The sequence below is a fragment of the Chamaea fasciata genome, unplaced genomic scaffold (assembly GCF_029207755.1).
Source record: "Chamaea fasciata isolate MVZ Bird 193981 ecotype frontalis unplaced genomic scaffold, bChaFas1.0.hap1 SCAF_2, whole genome shotgun sequence".
NCBI lineage: Eukaryota > Metazoa > Chordata > Aves > Passeriformes > Sylviidae > Chamaea > Chamaea fasciata.
Genome location: NW_027094087.1, coordinates 33843734 through 33862692, shown reverse-complemented (window position 1 = coordinate 33862692; position 18959 = coordinate 33843734). Strand labels below are relative to the sequence as shown.

The window sequence follows — 18959 nt, the reverse complement described above, 5'->3', positions numbered from 1 at the left end:
AAATTGGGATTTGAAATAAAAATTTCTCTAGTTGTGGAAAAGTGTTTCTTCTATCGTGGTGTCAAGTAAAAAAAAAGGCTCAAATACAAGGGGAAAAATGCACTATCATAATGATGAGTTTTGTCATTTATAGTTCTCATTCTTTCTTAATTTTCCTAACATAATGAACCAAGCTTCTCAACAAAATTTACTCACTGAACTTCAGCAGGGCAATGTATGAAACATACCTCTAAACCGTTTCTTTTTTTTTTTTTTTTTTCACTTTTATGCAACTTTAGGTGTTGTTTTCTGCCTAAGGACAAGGAGAGGATTTCTCATCCCCCCTAGTGAGTAGGATAGTACTCAGGAAAAGCATCACTATGTGCTTGTCCTGCTCTTTCTCCTCTCACTAAGCTGCTGGCCACTGTTGGAAACTGGATCCTCAGCAAATGGGCTTTGTTCAGATCCAGCTTGGCCATTCCAAGATTATGTTCTCTTTAACGTACATGCATGAAATACAACTCTAATATCTTGCATTCTTTGGCAATTGGATACTGCGACTTCCAGATGAAAGCCAACTGCTGTAATGCAACTTTATCCAAGTAATTCAGCTACATTCCTTTTTAACAGCTGGGGATAGGGAGCTTTAATAGGGCTAGTCACATTTCAAAGTATAGAAGTAACCTAGACAGAGATGAATAAATACAATTATTTTTTTTTTTCCGTTGTATTTTTTATCTACCTAATTCCCACAGCAGCTGGAAAGGTTAAATGTCTGAATCAGGAATCTGTGTGACTGTTGCACCAAAAGAGGAGACAAGTGTTTGTACTCTGAGGCAGGAACAGGGAATAAAATAGAGGTAAGTGCTAAAAAATATCCATCACTTCAGAGACCTTCCGAAGTGACTCCTGGATTTTCATCTGATATTTTCAAAAAAGGGAATCTCAGCATCTGCAGCTCAGGCAAATGTGTAAGACAAAGGGCATTTTTTCATAAAATTTGGGACTGCTAATAAAAGTTAGGTCTATTCTAATGTACTATGGAGCCTCCCAGAATAAGGAGCAAAAGAACAAAAAAGTAAATTTAGTATCAGAGCTTCCAGGAGCTGCTTAGGTGCAGTTCTTCAAAAATTTCCTTAGCTATTGCCTGCAAAGACAGACGGTGCCTCTCACAGTGTCTCTCCCTCTCACACTCTTTCTGTATCTAAAGCTCAGCTATTCACCTCACAACAGGCAACGAGCAGCAGCTCAGAGAGAGATAAAGCAAATTCTTTCACTGTAATAACTTTTCAACCTCTTAAGTGTCAGCTGCTCTAATCAAACTGTAATCAATGAACATTTCCCCTGTATGTAAGCTGTTAAGGGAGTTGGTTAACTGGCTCGCTTGAAAGATTGAAAGCACATGAAACTTCCAATTGGTTTAATACTTTTCCAGGGACTGTTGTGAGGCAATAGCTGCAGAGGTACTGCAATGCAGCACAGCTCAGCTTGCAGACCACTGACACAGACTATTTTGCAAAAATCTTAAGGCTACACTTCACCTTTCACATCGCTGTGGGGGAAAGGAACATGAGCATTTGAGTCTTAAATGTGCAATAAAGCTTTTTAGCACCTTTATTAGGAGACTAGCACTCTGTTTGTCCCCACTCCCAAGCTGCGTCTTTCAAAACAAATTGTCACTGTTTCAGCCAAAGTTCCCTTTTCTTTAAAAACATATTTTAGCTTAACTGAAAAAAAAGGTGTTTAGTGTTTTTTGGTGTTTTTTTTTTTTTTTTTTTTTTTTTTTTTCTTAATACCTTCCATACTGGTCTGTACTTGTACCTTTTGCCATTAAACAGCAAAGCATGTTCTGAAGAAAATCCTGGAAGTGTAAAATGTGTTTCCTTGTGTGCTATATATTCCATTTTAATTTCTACTTAAGTGTTAAATAGGGACACACTTCCATCCTAAGAACGTTTTCCAGACTCAGGTTTTTATTTTGTGTTTACTTCATATCTGTGCAATATTTTAAAAGAGATCTGAGAGTTGTTAAGGTGTTAAGGGAAGTTAAGATGCTTCTGATTATTAAAAACTGAAGTGCAAAGCTAAATATAAGTGATTGGTTCGTCTTCTAATTTTGTTCTAAGTAGCATTGGGTCCTTAAGTTATCTTTAATTTCATATCAACCACAGGCAGAAGATGTGAGTTTCACAAGAATATGGAAGGTTCTCTTTTTGAAGTCTGCAGTGACTAGTTAGTGTCGACTGAATACATCAACAAACCTCCATATGAACTACATCCAAAATTATTATAAAGAGATCATTATGCCATTATTTGTTCTCCATTTACACAATTCATGTGTACATAACATACAGGACATACCTGGAAAGCAAGCTTTTTCTACTCACAATTTTAATTGCTAATCATCAGCTCACTTACAGCATTGACTGGAACTTATCACTCAATACCTGAAATAACAATAGCTAAAGGGTTCATTGAATGTGGGTTTTTTTGGCTTGTTTGTTTGTTTGTTTGTTTTTTGCAATGACATCCATTAATAATCTGGAAGAGATTAAAAAAATGTACTGGTTAACATTTGTAGTGGCTATTCTTGGATCTCCCCAGAAAAATCTGAAGTTGTAGTAACAGCTCAGAATTTCCAGTGTGAAAATGGAAGAAGCAAAGCTACCAGCCAATTTAGCTTATGTACTTTACTAGATTTGGAAGCATTAAAAGAAGAGAAGCCCCTGAGGGAAGCACAGTTGTACAGTCTTCAGGCTGTTTTACGACTACGTTCCAATATATGCAACAAAATAAGATAAAGTAAATAAGAAATCAGGTATCAATTTCAAATAAAGGACAAAAAAAGTTCTGCAATAACTTTACAATAAAAATAAGTATTTAGTCTCATATAGAGTGTGTTTGTCTTTCTGCATAACCTATAAATCTTTAATTAATTCTCTGTGTAGGTTACTTAACTCTTTACATTTTTTTTCACCTTTCTTTGCTGTTAGGGATTTCTCAGGAAACAAGTTTTTCATTTTACATCTGATTTATGCAGTTTGCATTAATCAAAATCTCAGATTAAAATTAAGTATTTCAGCTGTAACATAACACATGCTGGACAACTATAGAGTATCCTCACTACTTTTAAAGATTCAATCATTTACTATAAAAAGACAAACGTTTGGGCCCTGTTCTTCACAAGCTTCCCTCACTGTGATGTGTTTTGAGCTATTTGGCTGAAACGGAAAACTGGCTTCGCTTCACTGACAAAAAGTGATGCAGCTGGGACTAGTCTGCCCTCAACAGGTGTTTTGGTGAATGGAGCAATGACATAGGAAAAAATGGAATAAATATCCAGTAAAATACTTGATGGATTTCATTGGAATCAATTGTATGTTCACCAAAACTGAATTTGATACAGGACTGAGCTACTAAAATGTAGGGGTACGAGTATGTCAACTCAAAGTTCAATTCTAATTGGAAAAAGCTGTCAAGCAATGTATTTTTTGTGTATTAACAATGGCACGGAACGACTGTGACATGCCAGTGATTGCTACAAGTACCCAGACACCATGGTGATAATTGCAGTGTAAAATCACCAGACAGCAAACAAGATTGCTGGAACTAATAGGAACAAGGTTTCATTCAGAACCCAGTGCGGACCCCTATCTGTAATGGAATTGCTTTTCAGTACTTCTTTGAAATAATGCTGATTATTACTCATGCATTTTTATATTAATATGTTCCATTTATTTAATTTAAGATAGATACCTTCAATTTAATTCACTCTCATCTGCCCATTTCTTACTATTGCCCTATTTATTCTGTTTGGATACTCAAGTGCAGATAAACTTGATTCTGGATCTGAAGCACAAATGTACATTTGAATAAAACAGAATACGTTTTTCTCCTTGAGTACTATCATCAGGATCCAAAGAAATGAAAGAAGGTATCATATTGGATAAATTCTGGAAGTTCAAATTCATCTTCCCTTAAAAACCCTGACTGACTGAGCATATTATTAGAGCTGTTGTCTCACCTATGAGACCTACATATCTCCTAGGCTGGGCACAATCAGGCAGAATCAACTTGTGAATTGAGTTACAACTGCTTCCTGAAAAATGATAACACGGTGCCAGGAAGTCTTCACAGACACTTGTACTTGTTGAATTAATCTGGAAAAGATCTTAAAGTAACAACTACTGAAGAGGAAAGCCACCCTGAGTTCCAATCAGAAGGTAATGTTCCTCTCACAAATTCCTTGAGAACCTCAGATAGTCTTTTGGGTCAATGCTTATGGACAACAAGGAGTTCTGCCCTTTAATTCTGGACTCCAAATCAATCAGTGCGTACTTCTGCCGACTGAAACTAGCTTAACCATTAGAAACCTAAATATTAGACAGCAAAATTTGAATGAGATGTATCCCACCTTAAATGTCTTACATTCTGCTGAATTTCCTGCTGATGCTTTTACTCAGAAAGCTGTAATTTTCTCTAATAAGTAGTTGTTATCCAGGCCTAATTGCCCTGAAGGTACAAGGACGCAGTCATCCAAAAGTAGTAACAGGAAGCTCCACACATTCTGCAGGAAGCATTTATCCTCGTCTAGTTCAAATCTGACTGTTAGAAGCAATGTCAGATCTCCCAGGCATTTCTGTTCTCCCTTAACTTATCTTTTGTACTACCTATTTCCAGGAAGAGACTAGAAAAGAACATAAAATGAGCACTAATGAGAATAAAATGATTAATTAAGTGTTGATTACTGTGTCATTATATGCACACTTAAAGAGCGCTCTTATAGTTGCGTAAAATGCTTCTAAAAGCCAAGTCTGTGACAAAAACAGCCATTTCCTTGGGACAGAACAGTCACTTCAATTTAAATCCCAGATGACTGCTGATGATAGCTGGGGAACTCTCAATCTACAACAGCCTCACTAAGTAAAATGAGTGGCTCCCCTTTTGCCATCTGCCCTGCAGGTGGTAATGTCACTTACCCTCCGGCTGGTATTGTGCTATGATGGTTACCGTCTGCCCCGCTCCCTTGAGTGCAGCCGCAGCCTGCTCATGGGTGGCACCTCGGAGATCAATGCCGTTCACCTGCGCAGGGAACCAAGACAACAACAGGTATGAGCAGTTTGGCATTAGACAGGGAGACAGAAGTGGGGTTCTATCGTAACTATCCGATGGATGTTAAGGTCAGGTGGATGCCTGGATGCAGAAGCAAAGCACAAAATCAAAAAGGCTGAGAGGAAACCTCCAACGACCGGTCAAGAGGACACGCACCAGTACCACTCGCCCCATAGTTTGGCTGTGCTTATCCATGCAGATTCTTTGACCACTATTTTTGAGTGTTTCCTGCTCTACTGAGTTTACATTTCTGGTTATCTCTTCATCAAGCAATATCACTTAATATATTAAGCTCAAAAGATAAATTGTCTGTGATGCTTGAAGTTCACTGAAGAACACTGCAAGCGAAGAAGCTGCTCCTTCAAGTCAAACTCTGCAGGCCCAGTCAGTAGCAGCAGGAAACCCAGGGATACATACTGCATGTTTAACAAAAATTCCTGGCTGCAGAACTTTTAAAGCAAAAACCCCATCTACTGTTTTCTGTTCATGCAACCCCTCCAACTATTGCCTGGAAATACCCTGTATCTTGCACATGACAGCAGTGGAGTTGCTATCAGACACAGCTTCCTCAACTCTGGCTGTTCAACATCCACATATCTTTCCACATGACTTCTTTTTCTTAATCATTTGTGGCTGCGCAAGAAATGGAATAGAGTAGAACAAAGTAGGAAATCCATCCCTAAAACTCAGCGGCAGTTTCAGAACTCTTTGGATTTGTATTTGTGATATATGTTTTGTCAGCAGTATCCCAAGGAAGAGGCAGAATTCACATACAGATTTATTAACTGCTCTAGTAACTTGAATCCTGCTTTCCAGTGGGAGCATTACTGTCTGCCTACACTGAAGTATGTGAGATTTCTTTGTTTTATGTATTCATGTATTTGTGTTTGTATGTATGTATTTGTTTATTTATGTATTTAACTGTCTTTCCTCTCACTTCTACAGGCTTCCACTTTACAATATTTTAGTGAAGAACAGGAAACTTTTGACATGTAACAACCTCAGCAGGACAGAAATCCAATTCTGATTACTGAAGAAAAGACAAAGAAAGGAAAATAAAGGGCAGGGAGAGGAAAGAGAACCATGCTGTATGAAATAAATATGCCAAAACACTAGATCCAAATTCTCAGCTATATTTGTGTTTATGTTTACCAAGTATTGCAAGATAGCTAAGCACATATTGAAGGAGTTTTTTAAATTTAAATATTAACAACTTTTTAAGGGTTACAAAAATAAATTTAATTCCACAGAACGTTTTAAGTAACAGCTATTGAGTCTGTTATGAATCCATTTATTTGGGTCAATAATGTTTAGAAACTGGCCCATCTTAATTTGCTGTCTTTCACCAAATTTTAGAGAATATGATGTTTTGAGAACACAATTATTATTCATCATAGAATCACAGAGTCATAGAATAGTTTGGGCTGGAAAGGAACTTTAAAACACCTCTGCAATGAACAGAGACATCTTCAACTATCCCATGAGGCTCAGAGCCCTGTCCATCCTGACCTTGAATATTTTCAGGGATGGAGCACCCACTACCCCTCTGGGTAACCTGTGCCAGTGTCTCACCACTGTCATAATAAAATTTTTTTTCCCCTATTTTCATAACAAAAATCGAGTCCTTACTAGTATGCAAACAACATTTAGACTGTTACTCTTAGAAAAACTAACTTGTGATAGCAATTATATAAAGCCCAGGAGATACCACAGCTTCTGATCCAGAAGACTGCATGATGCTGTAGAACTGTTGACTGTACACAGAAATTATGAGCATGGGGCACATATAACATAATAAACTTCATAATTTAACGCAGGAGTCCTCAGTTGTCCCATCATCCTGGGATGTTATAATAGTTGGTAGAAGCTTTCAAAAAAATGAGCCAAAGGTTCAAAAGCTTTCATTAAAGTTGTGCACTGAAACCTCTGGGAAACACTCACTGAAATTCAGTCTAGGAATATATGACCTTAGAGAGCAATAATTAAGTGCATTCTAAAAGAACAAAAGGAGACAAGCAGAACTTTCAATGCCATAAAAATCTACCATATTTTAATCTACAACAGTGAAAATACCTAAAGAGGAAGATGATGTCAAGCAGGAGTTTGCAATCCCTGTTGAGAATACCAGCTTCCTGTAAGGAACACAAATTAGGGTACTGCTGTAGAAAAAGAGGTGCTGTTCCCTACTTTTTCTCAGTGATGGTTTTATGACATCTGATGCTGCATTGCATCAAGCACAGATGTACCAGCGCTACAATTAATCAATAACTGAGCACTATAGTCACAGTTTTGTGGAGTGTGAGCAGAATTCTTAAATTTAAGAACAGTCCTTATATCACGGCATAAAGGAAACATCAGCCTTGATTCTCTGTCTGAAGAAGACAACTTTGAAGCCAAGTAACCTTTCCTTTAAGAGAGCTTAGTTTTTATCTGTGTGTTTTTCCCTTTCATAACTGGAGTCCTTGAGAGAGTCCTACAAATGCATAGGATGATCTGAAGAAAAGCTTAAAGAAACACTCCCAAATTCCTGAGTTCCTGAGCCGGGGAAGTCCCAAGGGGAAAAAAAAAAATTTGGTCAGGCTTAAGCTCAGAGACAGTGAGAGGACTAGAGGAAAACAGATGAGAGATGAAGAAGGGGGCACGGTGGAGCTTGTGAATTGAGATGTCTTAGCCTTGGTTGGGTACAAGCCATGGTGTAGAAAGACCATAGACATGAAAAAGAGCTAGAAAGAGAGCTTCATATGTTACTGTCAAGCTCTTTAAAACTATGTAATTTTGTAACCTCTGCCAAATAATGCAAACAATAGGCTACCTGTAGTTTATGGGAAAAATCTTGTGACTGTTTAGGGCTGTGGCCAATTTTGAGCTGTAACAAGTATATAACACTGTATTGTGAGAATAACATGTAACTTCGATTCTTTTTACTGACTTCAATTCCTTTTACCCTGACTTCAATGGCTTCAACTCCCTTTTACCCTAACTTCAGCTTAGACTTCAATAAACCTTAAATTCAACTCAAACTCCAACCTATTTTTGCTCGAGCTTTGACTTAAGGCTCCCTGCTTAGATTACTTTTGCACCCCCTCTTTGAAGTCCCACCTCAGTTGCACAGCAGAGGACACAAGTCTTTCTTAAGCAATACAGAAAACACTGTGGTGGTCTGAAAAATCATGTTAATAGTACAAAAAGATTTTAACATCATTAATAAGTCCCAATAATCTCTCTATCGATAAAGGAGAGAATGTATGAAAGAATAAGGAAATCACATGCTTATTCTCCTTCTCCTCTGAGAAACAATAGTCCTATGTCTATGTGAGCTAGTAAGTACAATCCTAAAAACACATAAAGACTGTGAATGTAAGACAGAATTTCACTGAAGTTGTTATACCAATATTTTTCACTTCACAGAAAAACAAGAAGCCACTGAAATGGCAGCTGACTACTTTTTGCCCTTTGCATCCTTGTTCTAGAAGAAATGATTGCCTAAGGTACAAACACAACACATGAATTTCCCAGAAATTAATTTCACTTTTCTGTTAGGATATAGCTGGGGATAGACACCTGAGGAAGACTTAGAGGCCGACTGGCTGAAATCAAAAGAGCAAGGAAAAGAAATGTCAGAGAGAAAATAACACATAAATTCTATCTCCTGCAATTTTTATCTAGATCATAATCAAGCTAAGCAAACCAGATACAGCAATGTTGAACAGATAAATGACCTGACTAAATTATGTTGCCAAAACAGCAATCTTCTTTTCGAAGACAGACAGTTGCAGAAGAAAAATTAAAAAAACTGTTCCCAATTAGGGTGGGAGAGTTCTGTTTGCATGTTATTTTATTCACCAACAGTGACAGAATCTCACTGTAGGACAGTAGGTATTAAATTTAGAAATTACTTATAATCTAGTCTGTCTTTGTAAAGAACAAGAAGAGTAGATGCTAACTTGATTTCTGGGTATTATTTCCCCCTATTCATGTAGCAACGTTAAATCTTGATGAAAGGCACCATTAGTTTATATATTTTAATCAAATTTTTACCATCAGACCAAAATGAATAAGAATTGGGAGAGAATAAAATAAATAATACTCTGTCTTGCCTCTTCCTTCAAAATGGTATCTTAATTTAATGTCTCATAAAAATTGTTTGCAGTGAAATTTTTCCCTGATATGATTTCATTGCAAATTGTTAAATTTGATTAAAATTACTGCTTTTAAATAATTTTACATAATTTATGTGAAGAATAATCAGTAAAAGAAAATTTTAAAGTATCAGAGAAAGGTGCAAATATGTGCAGAAAAGTTATCAATAAATAAACAAATACCAAAGGTGTTTTGTTTGGTTGGTTGTTTTTTTTTCCTATAACAAATAGGCTCGCTTCCTTTGGAATGCGTTATACAATAAGCAAAGTAGCTGTTCTGAGCTTGACTGCACAGCCCTGATGTCCTGGCCCAGAATGAACTTGACTGCACAATTTCTGATGCCTAACTTCAAAATGAATTTGACATAATGGAAATAAGAAGAGCCTGCAGCTTATACTGAAGTCTGTCTCTTCTGCATGTTTCGAACAGGCAAAAAGCAGTTCAAAAGCTTACAAGCAAAGAGGAGTGCTGCAACTGAAGATTAGAGTTGAAAACTACGGTCAAAACTAAACTGAGATGGAGAAAAAGATGCAACAATAGCTCACAGTAATTACTGGGCCTTTGCATTTGTTGACTCAAAATAAAGCATGATCTACTTAATTTAATACTGAATCATAATTGAAAATAAAGATCAGATTTACTTTTGGCATAGATTGAACCCTTTTAAAATTCCAAGTTATATTCCCTCTAAAATATTTGAGTGGCCCATATTAGTAGGAATTTGATTGCACTCTGAACAAACTTGTTGCAGAAGGTCGGCTTCTAGAAAGTGAACGTGATTTGTATGTATCTCATTCAAACAGAAGGTAGCAGAATATTATGGTTTATTCAGCCATTTCTTTCTTTAGGCCACCTTATTTTGTGTTTGTACTCTGGTTAAACAAATACTTGGAACACCTTGTTGGATAAGGAACGGAAGAACGTATAATTTCCCTGGGAAAGAAATATAAAGAGTTTCTTTCATTGCTTCTTTAAGTTGTCACTGACATGGTACATACTTTCATGCACTAAATTAAAAAATGAAGGAAAGGCATTCTTTTACCATGAAACAAACAACAGAGCAGAGTTTTCAAGTTCTGTCTAAATTTTCTATTGGTTGAAATTATAAAATAAGAGCTTTTGGCACCTGAAAAAGCAAACAGAAGTCTGAATAATGACAACTGTTTACAGGCAGAACTCCCATTGTTGCATTAAGAGAAGATACAAACAACCCTATTTATCTACCTTAATTCTGCACATCGTCTTAAGCATTCTCAAGCACATTATCAAGAGATGACAGGAAAGCTGGGCCATGTTCTCCAGCAGTCCTGATTAGTCACTGGGAATGTAAACCAAGGAACATTGGGAAAAAAAAAAAAAACATTAGGGATGATCTGCCATGAACATGTCTGAGAAAAACCTTCCTCACAAGCAGGTGGAATAACCATTTACACAATGGCCCCCACACCTCTTGACAACTGATACAGTCCACCAAAAAGCACAATTCTAAAAGACCAGGACATGTTGCCAAAGTACAGCCTGTCAGCAGCTTTTTGCAAGGTGACGGCCACACATCCAGCCTGAAGCCAAGGCTCTGCTGTGTGCTGCTGGAAGAGCTGTGGAAGTCAAGCGGGCTCAGCACCACGGACACTCTGGGACATGGCTGTGGGGGTGGCACCCAGCAGGGAAAACACTGATATGGGACAGTCTGCCTTGCTGCTGAAGAAAAGGTTTACGAATACAAAGAAGGAAAGAAGATATGCATGGGGGAGTCTTCACTCTCCAGCTTAGTTTCTGCTGTATTTTCAGACTAGATTTATTGTTTTTCTCTCACTTTCCTCAGTTCTGATCCGTTCTGAGCCTACACTTTCTACCGCCCAGTTAAAGCTGCACCGAGAAGCACAGTGGTTTTCTCATCCTGAACTCTGCTGAAAACATAGGATCATGTCCCATCTGCTCTTCTCCATGCCCAGTACCCTCCTTCTCTGTTTTTATGGGCCAGTAATTTCAGTGACCTTTACAATTTTCCTTGTCTGCCTACCTTAGAGTTACAATTTTTGCCTCTGGTAAGCTGGTCTTTATGCTCTGAGGAGCAGGACATTCTAGAGGCAAACTCTTCTCTCTCTGAAAAACAAGAACCACTGTGGGGGTATGAGCTGTATCATGCCTTTTTCTGCCAGGAACTTTAAGGAGGCAGCTAAGCCAAAAGAAAGAGATATCAAAGCATTTTTGGAGCAGAAAAAAAAAAATATTATGTTTTTGAAGAGGAGTCTTGCACACACTGGCTTTTACAGTAGGAACCAACTAGATTTATGACTCACCAGACCACATGAATCATTCCAAATGGCACCTGTTAAGCCTAGAACCATAGGCAGACTTACGTTTTAATCCAAACTGTACAGAAATATCAATACAAGATCTGCTTCTCATGTGACTGTAGCTTTTGTGAATGATGCCAGATTTGCAAACTTTCAGACTGAAATAATTTCACTGAATAACATCTTAAGAGCCATTTCCCCTCAATTCCATCAGAATTCTTCAAAACCAGTTTAATGAATAAAACTAGTTTAAGAAGTAAATAACAGCTTATGAAAAGGACACATGGACTTAATGGAGCCTTAATAGACATGAAAATTATTTTATTCAGATCACTAAATATCTACCAGCTTGTTCAAGTACCAATCTGAACTGGAGGTGATTCAGCAACTATAAGGAGATCAATGGCATTTTGTCATATTACTAAATGACAAGACAAAGGAACATGTACTTTTTGCATATTAAGCTAACTGGTATTACCTGTGAAAAAAACCTACAGGAGTACTATACTAGCTAATAACACAGGTCAGTGTCTATCAGCTGATTTAAAAATAAATATAAATAAATTTTTTCATCCATTTTGTAGATGAAACATCCATCAAATACAATTCTCAGTAAGAGTATTCATTACTGTTAAAATGGAGAGCTCCTAATTGGTTCTTAAATTCAAAGGTAGTTTCTATTTTTAAATTTTTTTTCTCCTTCTGTGTGGTTGCTCAAAACCCCTTCTGTTCCTGCCACCACCTAATTTCATGGATCTCACTACAGTGTGATGTTTTCAAGCATTCACACATTCCTTCTCCTTTGCAGTTCCTGCTCTCTTTCTACTCTGAACTGGTAAAATATCAAGCTGTCCCTCCTCCCTCCTACAGCTTTTACTTTACACATGATCATTACTTGCATTCACTTTCCTGCTTTTCTGAAATATCCCTCTTTCTCTCTAATTCTGTTCTCAGCACTTGTATTTTCTTGCCTCCTGCTCTCATCCTGGGTCATTTAGACATGCCCCTTTTAGTAGCATTTATTCCATATACCTTGGTGGTCCATATATACCAAAAAGGTATTTTTCCTTTTGCAGTAAATGTTTCCTAAATTAACTCTCACATTTGCAAGCATACGTGAATGGATATAACTAAGCCAGTGCTGTTCAGTTTTACTCATAATGCTGCAGGGTTTTTGCCTCACATCTAAATTTCAAAGGATAGTATAAGCAGAAATAATGATTGAAACTCTCTTGCTTCTGAAACGAGGTAAAGGTTTTAACAAATTCCTTACACCTCAAAGATGATTAGAACTTAATTTCAGCTGAAGCCAACAAGAAATAGTTACTCAGGAACTGAAATAAAAAGGCAAAAAGAGTTTTAGAGGCTGCTTAGAGACAGAAGTGGCCCTGAGCACTGAGTTAGAGATGAATTAAAAAATTAAAATCCTCGCCTTGAGCTCTGCTTGATAGGTGTTTTTGTATTTCCACATCCAGAGTATGGCACAGTGGCCTGTGACAGGTGAGCTGGCCACTGGCTCTTGCCATGGCAAATCCACACTGCACTCAACCCAGTGACCATGAGGCAACGTGTCAGTGGCTGAATGGCAGATTGTCTTACTGGAACAATGTAAGTAAATGTTCAGTGCTCACGTTTCATACTAAAACTGCCCGAATCACAACATTCATAATTTATTTGTGGTTCTACAGATGAAGCTTATGACACAGACACTGTGAGTAGACAAAGCTCCATACTCTCAAACAAACCATGTTTTTTATGACCCATGGAAAGGAAATAGCTCTTGTATTCTCTAAGTGATTTTCCTTTTGTTACTGTTCTGGTGGCTTGCGTTGTTCAGAATCAGGGCATATCCATCGTGTTTTTTCACAAAGATCTCAGAAAACTCCTCCAACAAACAATTGCAGATATCCCTTCAATACCCTATTTAATGGATGGCCAATTTCTATTACTTTGCAGCTTGTGTCATGTGATAATTTTTTTAATAACTCAGAAACCCAAAACTGACTGGGTAGTAGAGCAGAATGATTCCTGGAGACTAGTTTGAGCACAAGGCAAAAGTCCAGCCTGGGGCAAAGCTCTGTATGAATAAAGCTCACGGATTTTAGATATTTTGTCCAGCAGTAGCAGCTTGGCTTTCATTTCTTCACTGTTAGCCTGGCAGTGCAGCAACACTGAGGGGTGCAAACCTCATTACAAATCTTCAGCGGATCAGATGTGATATAATTCTGCTTGACAGTGTTACACCAAAATTTGCCAAGTCAGAATGTTTGAACTGAATGTGCACTCCCTCCTAAACTATAAGGAGCTGAAGAGCAAGCAGTCTGGCATGAGACCATTTCTACTCATTGAGGCAATAGTAAAATGAATATTTTAGAGAGAACTGATGATTTCAGCACAACAGAAATATACAGCCTCTAGTTTAGGCCAATTTACTAGCTGTGTATGACACAGAACTGACAGGTCTGATAGGTAACACTCTTAGGGGAAAAAAGATATACCTAATTCAAGAGCATTGTTGATATAATTTATTAGCTTCTAATCATATGCTTGAAATGTGAGAGTTAAGCTAGGAGACAGTTACTTCATCAAGACAATTCCACTGTACGTTACAGATTACAGAAAGATGTGGGTGAGGAGTTGTGGTGGGGAGAGAGAAATCCAGCTGGAAGACAAATTCCTAGATTAATGAGATGAAATTATGCAGCAGCATATGCAGCATTCCAGAGTATGCTGGTGGTATTTTTTTTCCCTTGAATCTCCATTAAGCTTGTATTTTTGAAAGTAATCTATTTTATTTTGAAGTTCCAAAATGGCAAGTCTATGAGCTTCTCTGGCCATACAACCACTTGCCCTGATTACAAAATAAATGCCTCGTATTTTGAGGCTAAATATACCTAAATTTCACTTCCAGCCATCAGATTAGATATATTTGCCAACAAAGTTGAATAAAAATTTGCTACCAGCTCTCTTCCCCAAGACTGACTATTTCCAGATAGAAGTGTTAACATGGACGCAGTTCATACTACATTAAAATGAATTTTTACTACTAAGGGGGATGCTAGGGTTTTTCTGACCTGGAGTTCTAAACTCCACAGCTTTATGGGAAACTTTGTTGCCTCTTTTTGAAAAGAGACTTTGTTCTTTTCAAAGAGCCATTTCTTTAAATACATAAAAGAGTGTTTTCAAGAGCATAAATCAGTGTTTGCACCCAGATTCTCTTCACCAGGTTCCCAGCTGTCTTTGGTACCTTTAAATCTCTCTTCTTCTACAGGGAAGTTGCACGGGTTGTCTCAGTTTTGTGAAATGTTTTTGGCTCATCATGATGACAGTGAATACTGAACATATGTCTGCATACATTGGGAGGGGTGAAACTGAGTTTATCTGGAAAAGGCAGAGCACTGTGCACCCAGATGATCCCATATAGACATAAAGCCTCACCCTCAAGTCCCAGGATTCCCAGCACTGTCAGCAATATCTGAACTTGTATTAAACAGCTGTTTTGCTCCAGATCTTTCCATTAGATCTTGCCATGACAACATCTTTGCTTTTCTCTGCTTTTCTCTAGTTTTTTGGGAGGCTTATGACCTGCTATTCTATGAAGATGTTGATAGGTAGATTACAGGAGCTGCAAGTTTGCAGTGAAATTACATTTATGACTTCTTCTCTGTGACTAATGTTCTTTCAGGAGAAAAATTATATAAAATTTCACAATTTATTCTTGAAATTATTATGTGAAATAAATTTCACAATTTATTCTTGAAAAATTCATCAGGATTATTACTCCTTCTTTTGTTGTTTTCTAAGTATCTGCAAATAGATTGATTGTTTCTCCCAGAAGCTTTCCCTGAAAATTGGGCAACCTGTTCTATACTCCCAAATAGTCCTCCCGTTCTTGAATAAAATTATGAATAGTCTGCATTGAATTGTTCCTTAAGTATATGAGAGTTAACTTCATCTGTTTAAAACATCTAACTTATATAAGTTCTAATTTGATTTTGCCTAACTCCACTTTAAAGACTTTTCTGTTTCTTCATAACTGTCCTAATTGAATAATTGTGGATCTACCTCTTTGCAAAGACAAAACAATGAAAAAATCACTAAAGGTTTGAACACTCATGGCTCTCATGGTCTCACTTTTAAACAATCTCTTTTCCAACTCTTTGGGAAATTAATTTATTGCTTGATTTTCTATTTTCATCAAGCATTTTCTTGATGCCATTACTAATTCTTTAAACTACAGCCCACCATCTTGCCCGTCTGAATTTCCCCACAGATTTTTCCTAACATTTATAGATTTTTAAGAATTAGCTGTTATTACCACAGTGACTAACTCAGCTTTCACTTTCTCAATGTTGATTACTTGAGTTTCACAACAGTGACTGTGCAGCAAATTGGTTTTGAAGTTCATGTTACTTCCTTATTCCCTTTCTGCACAAAATCATAAAAATTGCCACCTCACTATATGGTTACTCAAGGGAAAATTGTGTTTCATTGTTTCATTCTTCCAGTGTTTGGCTAGCCTTCCTTACTGGTGGGAATAAAATCTAGAATTATCTGACTTATACTTGTTTTTCCACATTCTCCACCACAAACAGATTCATGACTTTTGGTCAGTTTGGATGGGATTTATTTCATTAAAGGGAAGTTATGCCAAATTGTCTATAATATGTGAAAAGAAATATAATTTTTTTTTACAGCAAAATGGTCATCTGACCCATGTAAAATGTCTGTTTTAGGGCAAGGTAAGTTGTACTCAGAAGTGGCTACACCTTTCTGTTAGCTATAGAAGGGGGCGTCTGTGCTTCCCAATATGAGCAAAGACTGATTTTAGATTAATCTACTACATATTTCTAAGGAGCTTAATCCACCTGTCCCTCTAGTTAGTGTCATCCCATTAACATATGACAATGCCTGTGCTCTCAGCTCCTTTCCTCTCCAGAGGTTTTCTTTATACAGATCTCCATATACCACCTACCATTTAGTATTGATCTTTTGGATATGTTTAGCAACACACTAAATCAACAGCTCTGACTATATATTGAATTTTTCAACATACACCGAACAGTGCTCTATACATTACTACAAAGCAGGTTTACATGGTTAACAGACTGACTAAGTAGGATTAATGTTAAAAACATAACAGTAGTCTATAGACCGTTGCAGCTAAAGGCCACAGAAACTGATAGACTGTCCCATGCCTGAGGACAGTCATACACCACTCACACCACCACGGGGAAAAAAGCATCCTAAGGATGTAGTCAGTGCCTCTGCAAACAATTCCTGTAGGGCAAAGGGAATATTTGTTACGATTCTGACAGTATTACACAAGAGGGACAAACTGATGATCCAAGAAGATACCAGGCCCTATAGAGATGTTTCAAACATTTTCCAAGACAGCTGCATTTTGGAAAAAAAGAAAATCTGAGAAGGAAAAACCAAATGGTATTTGCCATTTATCTTAGTTTTGTTACTAGGTAACAAAATGCACTATTTGCCCTGAGCAGTTTCACTGCTTTTACTATGAGCAAAATAACCGTTTTAAATTAGAAAGCTGAAAGCTTCGCTGTACCAAAGTAAGGGAAGTCAGTCTGAAGGTCAAATATAACTGAGGCAATTAAAAAGTATAAGTATTTGCCTTAAGTAAGCACAGAATCCTTACATTCTATCTGCTCTATATGGACATTTTTGGAGTAGAAATTGAAGAACGTTCTGTTTTTTTAAATGCATATGGTATTTTTGGCTACAGGTGTGAGTGAGAAGGTGGGTAGGAGTCGTGTGGGAGGAACCAAGTACAAAGAAATGTTTAAACTGTTCGTAAGGGATAGCAAATGTCTCACAAAAAAACAACAGCAGGGCGATGCACAGACACCAGACAAAATCTGATTAATATAAGATCCCTCTGCAAGGGAGAACCTTGCATAAAACACCAGAGATAATACTGAAGTGAGATGCTCAAATATTGGTGTGGCAAACTAGGGTTATATAGTGCCAGGCACCAGTGACAGAAAACCCCACAGCATATCTCCACCAGTCCCTTCCCAACCTACAGTTGTTTAATTCTCAAAAAGCAGCACGGGAAAAAAGATAGTGTCTTTCCCCATAAATGAGTACATCCTGATACTACACCAGATCAACAGGAAAATCACACAGAATGCTTTGGTTGACTTCATTCACCTGACTGAGGTTAGATGAGAGGGGAAATGGAATTATTGTGAGACTACTGTGTGTTTCTTTGTAGTGCAGCCTGTTCTTTTTCTAGTTTTTCCCGCTGCTGTTGAGCAATGACTCTCCAGAAAAGTTTTTTTATTCCCTTAAGGTGACCTGTGGATGCATTGCCTGGGAGCAGTCATCTTGCTCCAGAGCAAGCAGTCTACTTTTTCTCTTGACTCTACTCTCAGTCTCCAAGTCACGCTGCATCCAGCCATTGTGAACACAAAGCATTTCCACAGGAGGATGAAATAAAACCGATACCGCTTTTATGGTTCACTATTTCATGTTACTTTTATGTGCGATTAAGGAAGCACAATGTTAGCTGAAAAAGCAAATATATATGGAAAGGACAAACCGACATGAAATGTGAGATGCAGTTTGAGACACCTAAATATAGATATGAATGGATGTGGTGTTTAAGCCTAAAAGTCAACATAGATAACATAGCTTACGGAGAAACTCAGCCTGCTCTATACAGCTCACCGCTGGCCAGCTGATCTGTTCTCTCGCCTCCTTTGACATTAATGGCAACCAGACACCCAGCAAACATATAGATGTCTAAATGTAAGTATCTTAATCTGAGGTTTAACCTTGCACAAAGACATAAAATTCAGTAATTTCAGAAGTTAAGATTCAAATGCAAATACTTGCTGTTAACTCCTTATGCCTATTAATTCACTGTAATTCTCTCATTTGTACACAACTTCATGCTGCCTTACAGAAAATTATGAAACTCTTTGAAAAGAAATGTCAGCACAGGAATTCAAAGAGCAATATGCACTATTTCTGTGAAATTTTAAATCTGAATTTTGCTGCTGAACTTGCATGTAAAAACTAATTCTCGGTGTTTTAGGTCCTGTACCTATTGAAAAAGTTGCCTACTTGGCACTGAAAATGCTTTGAAGCATTCAGGGTAGGCCACCTGAAAGAAAGATTTATGTTTTATCAAGATCATGATTTGATACTGAAATACAAAAAACAACGTGGCAATTTTTCTTTCAAAAGGATAGTACTGCTTCTCCTGCTTCCCCAGGAACTTCCCCTAAAAATTGCAATGTATTCACCGTGTACATCCTTCCTAAAATTATAAGACATTTACTGCTTTTTGTCAGTGTGTATGCACAGTGGGTGGCCATGTTATGCATATAGCTCATGGAAATAATTTGTTCTAATGCAGGTGTGGTTTTGACTAACCAACACTTGTTTCCCATTGTTGTCTTA

The 18959-nt window shown here is 37.4% G+C and overlaps 1 protein-coding gene across 9 annotated transcripts in view; it reads right to left on the bottom strand.

The window, feature by feature from the left end:
• Positions 1-18959, bottom strand: part of DLG2 (discs large MAGUK scaffold protein 2) — a 993549-nt gene that overhangs the window by 192074 nt on the left and 782516 nt on the right. For all 9 annotated transcript variants that reach the window (XM_066175626.1, XM_066175625.1, XM_066175627.1 and 6 more), the window contains one exon: positions 4959-5061. In XM_066175626.1, the coding sequence (XP_066031723.1) occupies positions 4959-5061 (103 nt within the window). The remainder of the gene's footprint in view (positions 1-4958; positions 5062-18959) is intronic.